This window comes from Schistocerca piceifrons, chromosome 4, assembly GCF_021461385.2.
Source record: "Schistocerca piceifrons isolate TAMUIC-IGC-003096 chromosome 4, iqSchPice1.1, whole genome shotgun sequence".
Taxonomy (NCBI): Eukaryota; Metazoa; Arthropoda; class Insecta; order Orthoptera; family Acrididae; genus Schistocerca; species Schistocerca piceifrons.
Window position 1 is genome coordinate 215065240 of NC_060141.1, and position 16202 is coordinate 215081441.

General features: G+C 44.4%; 1 protein-coding gene across 1 annotated transcript in view; it reads right to left on the minus strand.

Moving 5' to 3' along the window:
* LOC124795738 overlaps positions 1-16202 on the minus strand; it is a 160824-nt gene that overhangs the window by 78605 nt on the left and 66017 nt on the right. The window contains exons 2-3 of the mRNA XM_047259819.1: positions 993-1181; positions 191-914 (exon numbers count right to left, since the gene is read on the minus strand). Of these exons, the coding sequence (XP_047115775.1) occupies positions 191-914; positions 993-1181 (913 nt within the window). The remainder of the gene's footprint in view (positions 1-190; positions 915-992; positions 1182-16202) is intronic.

Sequence of the window (16202 nt, forward strand, 5' to 3'; positions counted from 1 at the left end):
GGTTATACATCACAACTGGCCACGAAAGCCTCGGTTATTTTGTACTTGACAGCAGCTTAGAAGTTGGAATTTAATGCACAACGAGGAAGTGGTCTAAATAAATAGAGTGCAAGTGGAAAAAGGCGCCTTCACTTCATAGGTGTAAGGCAGTTGTGCCCACTACGAAGATGTTGACAGTGCACGTTCAGACGCTGCTGTCCGAGGCGTTGTTTCCTTTGAGGGGTTCCGAGGCATCGCGGCCCCTGCCGTCGAGGTCGAAGCTGAGCGCCGTGGAGCGCATGACGGCGTTGCGCCGGAAGGATGCCATGCGGCTGCGCGCAGAGCGTTCCTTCCACGTGGGGCCGGCGTCGGAGGCGGTGCGCTTGGCGGGCAGCGGGCAGTGGGCGCGGGCGAGCGCCGCCGGACCGCGGGCAGCCGCCGTCGACGCCGACGCCGCCGCCGCCGCCGACCGCACCGACGCCAGCGAGGAGCGCGACCCGGAGCGCCAGGCGAACAGGTCGGGCGCGGAGCGGTGCTGCCGCCGCACCGCCGCCAGCGTCGGCCACGCCCTGCCGGCGCCGTTGCGCATCTCGCCGTCGGCGCCGCGCAGCAGCGCCAGCTGCCGCTCGCGGTAGCCGAAGAGGCGCGCGAAGCCGGCGCGGAACTTGGACGACATGAGGCTGTACAGGATGGGGTTCACCGCCGAGTTGAGGTAGAACATGGTGCGGCAGAAGTAGAGCAGGCTGTAGTAGGCCTCGATGCCCAGCGCGCGCACCGACGCGCTGCTGGCGAACACGATCCAGAGGGTGAAGGCGCGGAACGGCAGCAGGCACAGGAAGAAGGAGAGCACCACCGTGGCCAGCATCAGCACCACCTGGCGGCGGGCGCGCACGTTGCCGCCCGCCTCCGGCGGCGCCGCGGCAGCGCCCGGGGCGCTGCCGCCCCCGCAAGTGGTGTGGGCGGCGGCGCCGGCACCACCTGTGGAGGCGGAGGAGGTGGAGCCGGCGGCCGGCGCCATGAGGTGGCGCGCGATCTTGCCGTAGAGCGCCAGCAGCACCGCCACCGGCACCGCGAAGAAGGTGGCACTGGACACCGTGAAGAACAGCTTCTGCCAGAGGGCGGCCGCCTCGCTGAGGCACGTGGGCACCAGCGAACCGTCCGCGTACTGGTGGTACGCGAACTGCGAAATGGCCAGCATGGGGCTGCAGCAACAGACACAGTGTCAGCTCCTTCTTTACGTCCAGACGTCATACCTTCGGTTAGTTCACAGCACACCTGGTCGTTAGTCTGACGCAGTTATTAAAGCTGTTAGTAATCCATCACCACGCTGTTAAAAGCTTCAGATAAATGACTCTCTACCATTTCTCCAGGAAGTTCATCCCGGTGATTAGATAATCTTTTAATAGTCACTCATGAACTGCATTGTCACCATCACAGGGTCGCAGCAACAAACGCCTCCTCCTTCACGTTCCACAGTCATTTATACAGTTACTGGAGAATACATCTTTCCGTTATTGTTGAATTAGTAATTAAGTCGTTAGTAATCCGTCACCATGCTGTTAGAACTTCCACCTACTTTATTATCGGACACTGTTTTAGAAGGAATCACTCCACACCTCTTCCTCGTGCCTAGATTGGGTCAGATTGGGTGAGTTGACGCCCCACTTACACTCCGTCTACAGGCCACAAGTGTCCCATGGGGACCCTCCGACCGCCGTGCCATCCTCTGAGGAGGATGCGGCTAGGAGGGGCGTAAGGATGGTATTCTTGACCAAAACCGCTACTATTCAGTCGAGTAGCTCCTCAATTGGGATCACGAGGCTGAGTGAACCCCGAAAAATGGCAACAGCGCATGGCTGCTGGATGGTCACCCATCCAAATGCCGACCACGCCTGAGAGCGCTTAACGTCGGTGATCTCACGGGAACCGGTGTAACCACTGCGGCAAGGCCGTTTCCCTGACGCCCCCCTTAGGAATAGTTTTTCGCGTCTGGTACTGAACTTTACTCTATAAGTTCTAAATTTTGATCTGATGACAGCAGTAGCCGAAACGATGTTATTCCTAACGATCTCATTCTAGAGGAAAAAATTGTAGAGGGTATACTGTATTAACAGCACCAGTCTTCTAGCATTAGTCGAAATCCCTTTATTGCTCACCTAAAGTGTGATAATAAGTTACTTTTCACATCACTGTGGACGGTAACTATAAGAAAGCACAAGCACAGGGTACAATGACGTCAGCTGCCGAAAAGATGACTCTGAACTACAATTCTTGGCATGTTAGTATGGGTACTAGGCGAAAAATAAAAATTCATTTGTTAAATAAAATATTTCCTCTACTTCTCCGGGTGTTACAGCACAATTCGTCTCACATAAGGGAAACCCACTTCCAGAAGTGGATTAGTGCTGACAATGTAATAACGAAGTGATTACCACTTGCTAGTACACCTTTGGTAGGTTCGTAAAAACCTCAAGGAGGCTTTTCTAGAGCACTCACCAAGGGAGAAGAATGTCCACATTAATGGTAAATTTCCTTACTGAACACTCTTGCTGATGTACAAACAATAAGTGCACAATGTGACAACAACTGGATATCATACGTTTCGTCTTAGAAATTCCATACACGTTACTAGCTGCTCAGTATCATTTTAAAGCCAGCGCGACATTCAGATGAACAGGCAGAATTAAGTCTACACAAATCGAGAAATAACCATTTAAGAGTGACAACAGTGTATAGTATCAGCGGGAAGGAGTCGAAGTTCTCGTATTTTTCATGTACGGTTCGTTGTTGTGTTTATCAGTTAAACATGTTCCATTTCCCTGTCATAGATTTCGTATTCAAGCGGAGACGACGGTGGTATTTCAGTCTTTAATATCATATCCGTAGGGCCACTGTACAGACTATGTGTGGTAGGCATAATGAAACATGTTGACAAACCTGCTATGATAAGGCGTTACTGGGAACCGTTGAAGCCATAAAACAGGTTAACATTCGTTGCTGTTTGTAGTGAAATTTTTGGGAACATATACTACTGTAAGAATTTAGTAGAGTCTGACGTCACGAACTTTTAATCTGATGCCATTGTAATTATGTGACACTGTTTTACATAGCATGATGGCCTCTGACTTTTTCAGTTGGGGTGTCCATGAACTGTTGTATCCTGGCAAGTTGTCTTTTGCAAAATAATTCGATTCACGTGCCATAAAAAGAGTTTACAAAATTGAATTTATTTTGAGATCTTCCTTATGCAGGAAAATTACGTTTACTTGCATCATGGATTGAGGAAGGAAACCTGAACAACATGCCATCCGCAAGACAGGTGCTTCACAAGTCGATGACTCCCTTTGGTACTGCATAGAAGCACTCTGTACAGACATTACTTTATTACAAATAAATCCTTTTGATTCGAAACCAGACATTTCACAATTCATGGTGGCTCAACGAAACATTCAGTTTTGACATGGGAAAACTTCGTCAACAGTAACTGAGAGCGGAAGATAAAATCGCTTTCTGTAATCATTTTGTCGCTGCGATCATATGAGTCATTATATAAGCACTGCCTTTTTTTTCTTGGTTTATATTCTGGAATACCCATTGTACACACCGTTAGCTAATTCACCTTGAATTACGTCGACTCCTTATTAAATACGCTAGATCCAGTTTGGATACAAAGTCAACTGGAAATACGCTCCTGTTTCTCTTAAACGACGATTTCTTTCTTCACTTGTGGAACATCTCTATTCTAGAGTGTACGATTCTTTTTCGTCATCTACTTGGCAGTGGACTGTGGGCAACAACTACTGATTTGTCACGTTTTGTTGTCCGAGAACTATTTCATTCTTTCACAGAGGTTCTTACTTCATTCTTCTGGCAACTATTCTTGCTATCTGTACGTTTTTTGTCCTGGCGCAAGTCCTCGACTTTTGCTGGAAGCCCCTCTTTATTCCATTTTCTTTGACCAAGAAGAGTTTCATTCATATTTCATTTCCTCCCTTTATTTTCCGCTTGACTTTATTTGGAAGAAACACTATTTGCCATTAACACTTCCAGCAGACATACGCAACTGTGTTTTTCTCGGGTAGGAATTCGAATCCGGACAGGTGTGTTTTAATCCCCTGTCAGAGAATAGAAAATTTTATTACGCTAGTATTCATGAATTTCATCATGAGTTCGCGCTTATTTTCAGCTGTGTATATTTATTTGCTACAATCAACGTCATAAATCATTTTTGTTTCACTTTAATGCTTATGACAATTATGTTGTGTTCCTGCTTTTATGGAGTAAAATGGAAATGGGCCATCCACTGCTTATAAATGTCTTGTAAGGGGTCTAAAATGACAACGGCCTTGCTGCAGTGGTAACACCGGTTCCCGTCAGATCACTGAGGTTAAGCGCTTTTGGGATTGGTTAACACTTGAATGGGTCACCGTACGGCTCTGTCTAGTGCTGTTGGCAAGCGGGGCGCACTTAGCCGTTGGAGCTGATTGAGGAGCTACAGCGAACAGAAGCTTTCGAAATGTGGTGCTACATAAGAATGGTGAAGATTAGATGGGTAGACCGCGTAACTAATGATGAGGTACTGAATAAAATTGAGGAGAAGAAGAATTTATGGCACAACTTGACTAGAAGAAGGGATCGGTTGGTAGGACACGTTCTGAGGCATCAAGGGATCATTAATTTAGTATTGTAGGGAAGCGCGGAGGGTCAAAATCGTAGAGGGACACCAAGGCATCAATACACTAAAAAGATTCAGAAGAAAGTATGTTGCAGTAGGTACTCGGAGGTGAAGAAGCTTGCGCATGATAAGAGTAGCACGGAGAGCTGCATCAAACCAGTCTCTGGATTGAAGACCATAACAACAACAACAATGAGGAGCTAGTTGATCGACAAGTAGCGGGACCGTGAAAGGTGGCTACACTGAGTCACAGCGCCAGAGATTGCGCCAAAGAGTGCTTGTTCAGAAGTTTTGGTGGTTAGTGCTTTGCTGAGAGGATGTTGATAGCTGTATTATTTGAGGCCATGTCGTGTGCAGTTGTTTTGATGGCCTAGATAGCAGATGTTGTTCGAATGGAGATGTTGTAATGATCAGAGTGTATTTTTCGTCAATATATATGAAGGTAAAAAACATTTTTTTTTATTTTTTTTAAATTTCTTAACTAACAATGTCTCTTGGTCACAGGTTCAGTCAACAAAGCATCTGGCTTGTGTTCATGTATTAGAGTGTAATTCTGGTTTCTATGTGCAATCATAGTATTTCTGGTTTTTTTTAAATTACTTCATTGTAAATGGCGTTTAAAGCATCTTGTCGTATTGAGGAAGAACCGTGCCAGACGTGTACGTTGAATCACACTTCCACACACAGAACAGTTGCACTTGTGCTTTGTTGTTTCGTAGCTTTTATAGTTGCTGGGGACTTAATTAATTAATTAATTGTGTTAACGGAAATATCCTTTCATTCCTTGTTGTTATTCTATGCAGTCAGATTGCGTAGTAATACTAGTCAGGGCCAACCGGTTACGAGACTGCGTAACCGGACAGACAGCTACTAAAATTAAAAATATTTGCATTATATTTAATTAAGCCCCCATGCAACCGGTTACGAAAATTGACAACGACCAGAAGAGTGGTGTGCTGGGCGCATGCTGCTTACGTATCCGCATCCGATGACGCTAAGAACTGAGGATGACACGGCGGCCGTTCGGTGCCTTGCAGTCTTCAAGGTCTGTTCGGATGGTGTTCCATTTATAAGTGGTCCAAAATGTCGTTGATGTGTCTTTATTTTAATATAATCCCTCGTTACTTTCTTGATTGTGTGATTTTAAAATGCAAAGCCGTCATGAAACAGAAGGTTGACTTGAACATAACAGAGTTTTGCTAGGCACAGTTCTATTGGACGTGCAATACTCTGGTTTTCCTTCGACCTTTCAACTCAGATACCCAAACGGTTACAGGAGAACCGTTGTTTAACATTGACTGTGATCCTCATTACATCTCAGCACTTTTCTCATTAACAAATATTAAATAAGTGATAAGTGAGAAATAAAAATCTTAGCTCTGACCAGGGATCTAATCCGCGACTCATCCACAGACCAGCACTTTACCATTGAATTACAAAGCAGATTTCCACAGTTTCTTCCATCTAACCGTCAGCTTAACGAGAGAGGTCGATTACATGCATCCTTCTGGCAGTCCTACTTTGAATTTGCGTGTTGTCTTTGTTTATATCTGCTGTTTCTGTTTCTCGTTCTCTTTTTCAGGTGATCTAAATGTTGTACAAACGTTGTCAAAAATAGCCTACAATGTCTCATAAAACTAATTTGGATCGTTCCATCGGATAGGCACATAGGACTCTGCTTTAAAAATCATTCTGTTTTCAATGGGAAACAAACGGACGCTCCCCATCCACGACGGTTGTCTTATGAAAGGCGTGGTGAACAGTATTTGTTAGGGTAGCACCAACTGCACACCACCAAAACGAAATTGCGAATATCCGCCGTACCACCTGACAAAATTCGCCTGACGGCACGCACGAGGGACAAATGCAGCCAGTCGATCGGAGGTTTTATTACGCTCATGTACTTCATAATTATTGTGTTGTTTTCTCTCGTTGACGTTTACACATTAATGACCTTTATGTCGATCGGACATTAAACGTAACGGTCGTGTTTGTACAAACAATGGCGAAATTTAACAGCACATTAATAAAGCAGAGTCCACTGCCATCGTGCGTAATGAGCTGGCTAGATTGGGCGCTACTCTGCTTTCATTGCGCCACGTAACACTGGGAGCCCAGACTGACAGAGCTTTTGTTTTGCAGGCTAGAGACAGCTTGGCTCAGGACCCCCGAAATGCCCTGAGTGCTGGAACGTAATGTTATACGGGACCCGTAGAGAAAAATTCCAGACGGCCGTGATGGACTGGAGGAGCTAGCAAAATAAAGCTCGCCTCAGATTTCACGGAAGCGCGTAGTGTGTGGACGAACAGGTGTGCTTTGCTCAGAAGTCGTGCGGGACAGCAGGTGTAGGATTTCAGCTTCACAAAGAGCGTACCTCTCTCAGCAGCAGGTGTGTTTGGCTTAGGAGACCCGGAGGCGACAGGGAGTGAACTGACGTGAGTAACGACAGAGGGCTGTGGAGAACAATAGTCCCGTCTACTCTGACAGCGGCGTCAGACTGAAGTAGTGTCTGCGGGATCAAAGCACCAGTCACTCGCGTAAACACTCTGCTAACGAGTTGTTCTATAGACACTGAGACCATGAAGTGAGCTTTGAGATTAGGATATGTGAAAATGGGGAATATCTTCCCACACATTAACATTAAACAAACAGAAGCGAAGCACCAATGTCTGTGAGGCACGCAAGAATATTCTGCTACACACCTTTATTCAGTAAGTGTAATTTAAATTTGAAAAATAAAAAAAAGATTTTGTCGCTGGCGTTTGGATATATGCTGTGACTTGTAACCTTTCGACACCACCACACTAATTTATTTCAACAGTAACTGACAACGCAAAACACAGTTGGTATTTGTATGGTTTGGTGTACCTCATTAATTTCTACATATACGAGTATGTTGTAACACTACATTTAAGATATGGCTTCTGTTTCTGAATAGTATTGTCATATGAATTAGTAAACATTTATTTATAGCGTATACCAATGTCGGTTATATTCGCTAGTTGGTTTCATTGTCATCGTATCGGTTTACATCCACAGCTGGATGTATGCATTCATGTTCATTCAGTACGTTCTCTACGGTTATTTTCCCAACTTCCGCTCTTAAGCCTTGGAATCCACTAAAGTACTGATCAGGTTAAAAAAAAAAGTTCAAATGTGTGTGAAATCTTATGGGACTTAACTGCTAAGGTCATCAGTCCCTAAGCTTACACACTGCTTAACCTAAATTATCCTAAGGACAAACACATACACCCATGCCCGAGGGAGGACTCGAACCTCCGCCGGGACCAGCCGCACAGTCCATGACTGATTAGGTCCATCCACCACTCATTTCCCCTAACTATATACCCCCACTATATACTTCCATCTCATTCACAAAATGGTCATAATAGGGACTTCCATTCCAGTCTGTTCCCTGACACTTTCTTTTGCTTTTCTGTATCTCCCCTTCACTCACTGGGTAATCCACTGTTTTCGAATTGTTCTTACATTGAAAATCCCTTAAGCCATCTGATGACACGCACTAACTATAAAATTTCCTTTTCGGAAATATAGGAAGCTTAGTTTTGGAAATTCTATTACTATCTTGTTTGGCCCTTCGAAGAGCAAGTAAAATCATTAATCAGCTTTAGTATTCTTATCTTCCTAAATCTTTCATCTTCTCAGTACTGGTTTTAGTCATTTCTAATGTGTTTTTCCTTCCAGACTTGTTTTCTTTCAGTTGTTTGGACGCGATCTGGTAAGAGTCGCACTTCTGTCTATATGTAGTTCTTTTAGTTGTCAATGGCTCAACAATGACTTTTTTGACATCCTATAACAATACCTAATCAAAAGAACACGTACATTACGTCCATTCTTTGCCATTATGACGGCGGGATCAGTGCTGAAGTCACTTTCAACGAGGTGTCTGAGTATCTGTGGAGGGATATCGGCCCATTCGTCCAGAAGAGCCCAAACCCCAGAAGGCAATGATGTACAGCGCGATTCATAGCTCCAAATCACTCGTTTCCAGTCATCCACTGTGCAGTGGTTTCTCTCTTTGCACCGCCTCAAGCGTCAGCCAGTATTCACCGCAGAAAATCTTTTTAACTCCCTACTACGGTGTTTGTGCCAGATGGCCTGCTGGTAGGACTCTGGAACTCACGTGTAATTCCTTCCGCTGATTTCAAACGGGTTCTTACAGCCACCTTCCCCAATGATCGGCGGTCCCTATCTGCCAGTACACGAGGACTGCCAGGCCTCGGTTACCAGAGGCTGTTCGTTTGCTGCCCAATGAGCGGTCCGCGTTCGAATTACTGAGATCTCCTGAACGACCCATTCTGCTTTACCGCTTTTCTACTGCCAACACAGTACTCTCTGCCTCTTTCTTTAATGGCGGATCCCCCCTGTCATGACATCTAGCCGTCAACGTTGCATTACGTAGGCGTGTCCGGACACTTTTCATCAGTTAGAGTGTAAGATTTCTAGTTTATTTTGGTATTCAATGAAAGCGATGTGAACCCTCCTTTATTGGACGTTTCATACTTCACACAAGTTCTCTGGATATTTTTGAAGCAGTCGACATGCTATGCCACAGAGGTTCTGAGTACAAACAATGTGATCTTTTGTTATCAGTGGCACTGCCGTTGCCAGTAGATCTTTCAGTGGGAAGTAAATGAGACAGTCGGTTGTTGGTCACGCTGATGAGCGGACTGGTAATAACGAGTAGAACACAGATATGGAAACGTAGAGGATGCTGCTGTTAGGAAATAAGATTTTCTAGAAGTTGATTCGAGAAGTGTGAAGATATTCAGGAATTGTTGTCGCTGCATTGCTGACTCAGTCATAAATTATGATGAGTTGAAAGAGGCAAATTTTTAGTATGATTTTTGTTTATTGGTTCGTGTCAGTGAATTTAAGTGTCGAGACGTTCTTTTTGAAAAATACCTAGTAATATGCGTCAGCCAGTGTTCCAACGCACAGGTGACATCGTTTTAGGGTACTACCTTGAGAGTGTTGTCGTTTAATAAACAATATAAAAGTATCGTTGCCACCACGTATTATCCATATCTTTAAATTACATCTTTCTTTACCTTCACTTTCCCTTTCTATTTTTTTCCTCGTCAACCACTGATTCGTTAAGCTAGGCTACATTTGTTCCAAGTGAAGTATGTCAGGTCTCTCGCTTAAAGATTTAGCTGATAATTAGTTGCAGCGGAGTGTAACGCAGCAATTATGGGACGAACACAGCGCCCTCCCTCGTCACGATCTGTGTCCGCAAAAGGCAATTCGGATCATTAACGGCGATGTCGCCACTGTAATTACAAAAAGCAGCGAAGCGTGGCGGATGCTGTAGTGCCCCTGCCATTGTTCGGGCGCACTGTTGCGTGGGAGAGGTGGCGGCCCTGTGTCGACTTAAAGGCTACAGTTGCGACGTACTGTGGCCGCACTGACCAGCAGAAAACGCGACGGCAGGCGCATATCGCAGCACGACCTGTGGTGTATGCGCGTGACAGCCTTGGGTACTGCTCCTGTTAGACGGGCAAGCAACGAACGGTCAAAGTTTTCGAGGTACTGTGTGTGCCTTTCAGAGAGTAAACTGCCAATGGCAGTTATAGACTTTTGCCCCCGTGTTCGAAACTCGATTCTTATTTTTATTTTCCTTTTTGTTTTTCATTTATCTGCCCATGTCTGTAGCCGACTGCTACACGAATGTTTTGTGTATATTGAAATAACGTTAACCTTATTCATCTACTAATTTTATGTCTGGTGAGTGAATTAAAAAAAGAAAAATGAATGAATGTAAAAATATTCGAAATTGTTTTCTGTCAAATTCCTGTTGCGTATCTTGATTCATGATCAGCTGCAAGAGCCAGTTTTCGGAAAAGTGATCAGTTACGTGCGGCTTGCCGCGAATTTATTACCATCGCGTGAAATTTTCAGCAATGTTAACGATGTTTCTTTCGCGAGTGAGACTCTTACGAAGAAATGTAGCTGTGACAAACCTGCGATGCTTATGGTGTTCGGAATTCCTATGTTTCGAGTGTTTCTACGATCAGTATCATCAAAGGGAACGCATCAAATTATCCTGAAGAATAAACATAACAATAAAATATAAGCGTCAAGAATGGGCATAGGAATGAAATATAGGAGTATGAGAATTTAAAAAGATTGTAATCCTTGAAAACATCATAGACACATACAGTATATAATAAATGTATAACACTTTTTCTGGCATCCAGTTGGAATTTTACAATTAATATAACGCCCTTTTATCCAATAGCCTGATAAGAAACATTCGTGCAATAACCGTCTACCGACAAGGATAAATAAATGAAAAAATAAATAAATAAAGTAAATAAAACTACAATCGGGCTTCGAACACGGACTCGACAGTGGATGGCCGCAATGCTAGGCACTATATCACCAGGTGGGCTGAGTTTATGGCGCGCGAAAAGGTTTCTAAGTTGTGACGTAAACTTTGACAGTAGTTTTCTCAGAAATGGTCTAGTATCTACGGATAAGCCTACACACTGGTTCGTTTATTTTGGCTCCTTTCCCACTGAGCGAAGATTCTGTTTATGACACCTGCCGTGCTCTCCTCGTGAGCGATACAGGGAATCAAACACATCTCCAACGCCGACCAGACTGTGGATGGCAGCATTGTAAATAACTGGTGACGCCAGTTGAAGATCACGTAAGAATTTGACATTTGTTTCCAGCTCTGCTGATTCGCTGGCGCCTAGAGTGGTAGCTCGCTTTTAACGAGGAGAAATGAAAAGCCGTGCACAAAACGGAAAAGCATGATATCCTTTCAGTACATGATTAATGGGTCGCTATTACAGTCAGTTATTTCATAAAAATCGTAACAGCATGAAGTCCGCGTGCAACAGATGTAAAATTGATATGAAGCGTCGCATATGGTTGGATACGCCAATGGTTTTCGTTTCAGCAGAACTCTACAACAGAGACTGAGTAACAATATCTACGTACTATGCAGAGGGTGCTTCACAATTTCTAACACAACATTCTAGGGATTATAGAGGAGGACTTAGTAGATACAGTTTTGACAAGGAACTTATATCCGGAAACGTAATGATTTGATATAAAATAGGTTTGAAGATCGTACCACTACCATTTTCGTCTGACTACAGCAACGGCTTCGAGGAACCTGGGATTGTTGACGGGCGCACGCCAGCGTTTGTGGACGTTGCATATTTAAAGCACGAGTCACAGGTGCATCTTGTGCACCCAAGAGCAGCGCCGCCACGTGGCTCATCTCCTGTACTGTACACAGGTCAGAGCTCATTGCCTCCGCTGAGTGCGTACCGTGATGCGTTAGATCTGAAAGTGACCCGATCTTCAAACTTATTTTACATCCGAATAGTACATTTTAGGACAGTGATCCCTTGTTGTTGCTGTTGTTGTTGTGGTCTTCAGTCCTGAGACTGGTTTGATGCAGCTCTCCATGCTACTCTATCCTGTGCAAGCTTCTTCATCTCCCAGTACCAACTGTAACCTACATCCTTCTGAATCTGCTTGGTGTATTCATCTCTTGGTCTCCCTCTACGATTTTTACCCTCGACGCTGCCCTCCAATACTAAATTGGTGATCCCTTGATGCCTCAGAATATGTTCTACCAACCGATCCCTTCTTCTAGTCAAGTTGTGCCACAAACGTCTCTTCTCCCCAATCCTATTCAACACCTCCTCATTAGTTATGTTATCTACCCATCTAATCTTCAGCATTCTTTTGTAACACCACATTTCGAAAGCTTCTATTCTCTTCTTGTCTAAACTATTTATCGTCCATGTTTCACTTCCATACATGGCCACACTCCATACAAATACTTTCAGAAACGACTTCCTGACACTTAAATCTATACTCGATGTTAACAAATTATTCTTCTTCAGAAACGTTTTTCTTGCCATTGCCAGTCTACATTTTATATCCTCTCTACTTCGACCATCATCAGTTATTATGCTCCCCAAATAGCAAATCTCATCCATTACTTAAGTGTCTCATTTCCTAATCTAATCAAGCCTTTATCTACTGAGTCCCATCCACAAACTCTAAAGCCTGTAATAGGAACTGTGAGGCCCGCTGTATAATGGAGGATTACGCTGCGGTTTTTTCATTAGGAAATTACAGTTGATTGTTTGGTTGTCAGGAGATCATGTTATGGCTCGAGTAAGAAGAAGAAATGTCTACCAGTGTGTGGTATCGTACAAAGATCGCTGCGCCACACCAATGATGGCAACGCACATCGATATTAGACATTAGTGATGTCTCGCTGCAGCTCGAAACGACGAATGGTAGAGGCTGAAGAAGACACGCCCCCTCTCTCAGCATAATGGCACCCTCACACGGAGGCCAATATGGAGCCGAGCTCAGAATCGACTCTGCCTAACTCATAACCTCAGCTAAAGCGGTTGACATCATTGAGCAGGATTAAAGAGTAATTAAAGTCTCAAAGGGAAATGTACTTTTGTGACTGCTGAACATTTTACTTCAGGAGAATAATTTGTTACTTAGGCTTCAGATGATGCTTCAATAGTCAGTGAGAGTTTTAAATTCTCAAGCTCTCCTGTGGCAAAGCAATGTATCAAGTTAAGTGAATCTTTTTCTTCATTCACGTAATAAAGTGAACTAGTATTTCACCTACTGTAGTTCCAAAGAGCAATCTCCCAGAGGAATCACAAACTGGTTATGGCCCGACAACTGTAGTTTCATCTGGTCGTAATACAGAACGTGACGGAATTCGGCAGCGATAGTATCATCCTATCAAGATGCCAGTTTGTCATTCCACGATATTGCTGTTCCCATTGATTGCGATTCCACGACTGTCATGTGAATATGGATGGAATCGATGTGTTCAGGAGGACCATACTCAACGCCAGGCTATTTGTCAGTGGCACCACAATACTAGCGCCCGAGAAGACACTAGCTGCTGGATCGTACAACCGCATCATGTGGCTTCATTCAGCAAATGGTCTTGTTTTACCAAGACAGTTTCCCAAACGAACAGTTCGACAACGTTTGTAGCACCACGGACTGCCAGCTGTTGTGGTTTTCCCTGACGATGCAGCAGACAGAGATGCACCGACAATGGTGATCCCAAGATAGCACTGGACACTTGAGTGGCATCACATCGTATTTTCAAACGAGTCCATGCTCTGCGTACGTAACATACCCGTGCTTGGAAGCTCGGAGAAGAATGACTCTCGCCACACTGCATTCGTTATCGCCACATGTGCAAGCACATGCCGGATGGTATGGGATGGCATTGAGTACACAGGACGATCCATTACCTCTGCTTCGGAAAACCGATAATTTGAACATAGCCGTCACATATGTAGCGTGTTAAGGTCGATGGCTGGAACCTATCTTTGAGGGTCTCCACGAAGATATCTTCCATCTGGATAACGCAAGACCCCATGTTGTCCGTGCTCTCCTGACCTTCCTCAGTTTCGACGGTGTCTGACTACAGCCGTGGCCAGCACGTTATATCCAGATATCTCCTCGACTGGCGATAGACTGGCAAATCGTCACTTGCCACCTACGTCGAGCAGTCTGGGGTGACACACCCACTTCTATCATACAAGATCAGCTCGACGTAATGGCAGATGGCTTAGGGCCATTGTCGCTGCTAGAGGTGAAAGCTCTATATGTTAATTTCCGCGTCCTCCAAACCCCTAAATCAACTGCAAATTCAATCATTCATGCATCCTGTTATAATGTATACACACTAAGTAAATTTTCTTCATTTGACATCTTTTCTTTGGTCGGAAATTTAACAGACAGCAACGTACTAAGGAGTGCCGAGACATTGGCTTCAACGAAGGTAATCTAATAATGTGGAGCATCGCTGGCTAACCAAACGATACAGGGAATGAAACGTAAGTCCGAAGCCAGTCGGATTGTGGGTCGCAGTAGCGTAAACGGCTCTTTTCATGTGGGACAGATGTACAGATTTGCCTTCGATCTTGTGAATTCGCATATTGTATCCCTATATTTCATTGGAGATTAGGGGTCGATGTTTAACTGCGTCAATTGAATCTTCCTTGTTTGTGTGAAGGGGTAGACCTCACATTTAGGTTAACAACTTTGTGTTCTACCTTACGACAGGTCTTGTCATGGGGGAAGGGAAGCCTCGTCAGAGAAGTACATCGCATGGCGTCTAGGGAAGTGATCCAGTGGTGGTTTCCCGTTGCCTTCCACTGATGATGATAAAATGATAATGAGGACAACACAACACCCAGTCCCTGAGCGGACAAAATCTCTGACCCACCCGGGAATCGAACCCGGGGTCCTTGGCGTGATGGACCGCCGCGTTGACCATTCAGCTATCGTGCCGTACTTAGGATGACAGGAGAAGATCAATGCCCGTGACAATGTGCCTAGTAGCGAACCTACTTCCCCATTACATTTTAGTACTTCTTGAGTGTTATTTATTTCAGTTCAGTTGGATAGTTGTATGTGCGTGGTACACACTAAGTAATTCAGAACGAACAAAATTCGCAAGTACTGTCATTGTTTATTCAACATTCATTTCAATTACAAAACTTCCTGTTCGCGCTGTCACTAGTCCTGATTGTTACAGTTATCTCTATGGCCAGTATTATTATAGATTTTTCACCATAAATCCTTAAAAAAATTAGATGACGCTGACAGTTATTCTGTATTATCATCCACACCTGTTCGTTTAACAACTTCAAATAAACACATTATTTCTTTAATATTTCCATATTACCATTTTTTCATATGTTCCTTTGAACATATTTCGCTTGCTTTACCAGTGGTATATATTAATCTTACATTTTATATTCATTAATTTCTATTTATCACCCTTTGTCAAAATACTGAGTAGCTCCATCAGACTAAAACGACCTACTGACTATATGAACGCGCACGCGTGCTCAGTGATGAAGAGATAACAAAAATAACTGCAGAGCGACACGAGTTCGAGTGTTTGGGATCTGCACCTGGTCGGATTAAAGAAAGAAATCGAAGCAATTGAGAGGCAGGCTGCTGGATTTGTTACCGGTAGTTTCCAACAACATACAATTATTACGGAGATACTTTGGAAACTCAAATGAGAATTACTGGAGGGAACGCAAAGTTCTCTTCGAGGAAGAAAATTGAGAAAATTTAGGGAAGGAGAATTTGAGGTTGACTGCAGAACGAGTCTACTGCCACCAATGAACATTTCGCGTAAGGACCAAGAAAATAGGATTTCTGAGATAGACGGGTATACATAGACCGTAGTTTTTCCGTGGTTCTGTTTGCGAGTGAAACAGAAAAGGAGTGGTACAGGGTGCCCTCTGGCACGCACCATACTGTGGTTTTTTGGAGTGTGTAGAAAAGAACAGACACCATGCGGAATCTGCAGCTGTGATACATTATATGTATACTGAAGGTAGAGGGGGGAGAAAGGAAAGGAAAGGGAATATACTGTTGACGTCACCTGCATCGGGACTATACGCAGAATCAGCGGTGACGAGTGAAAATGTGTGCCAAATCAGGACTCAAACCCAGGACCTCCTGCTTACTAGGCAAATACTGAGTC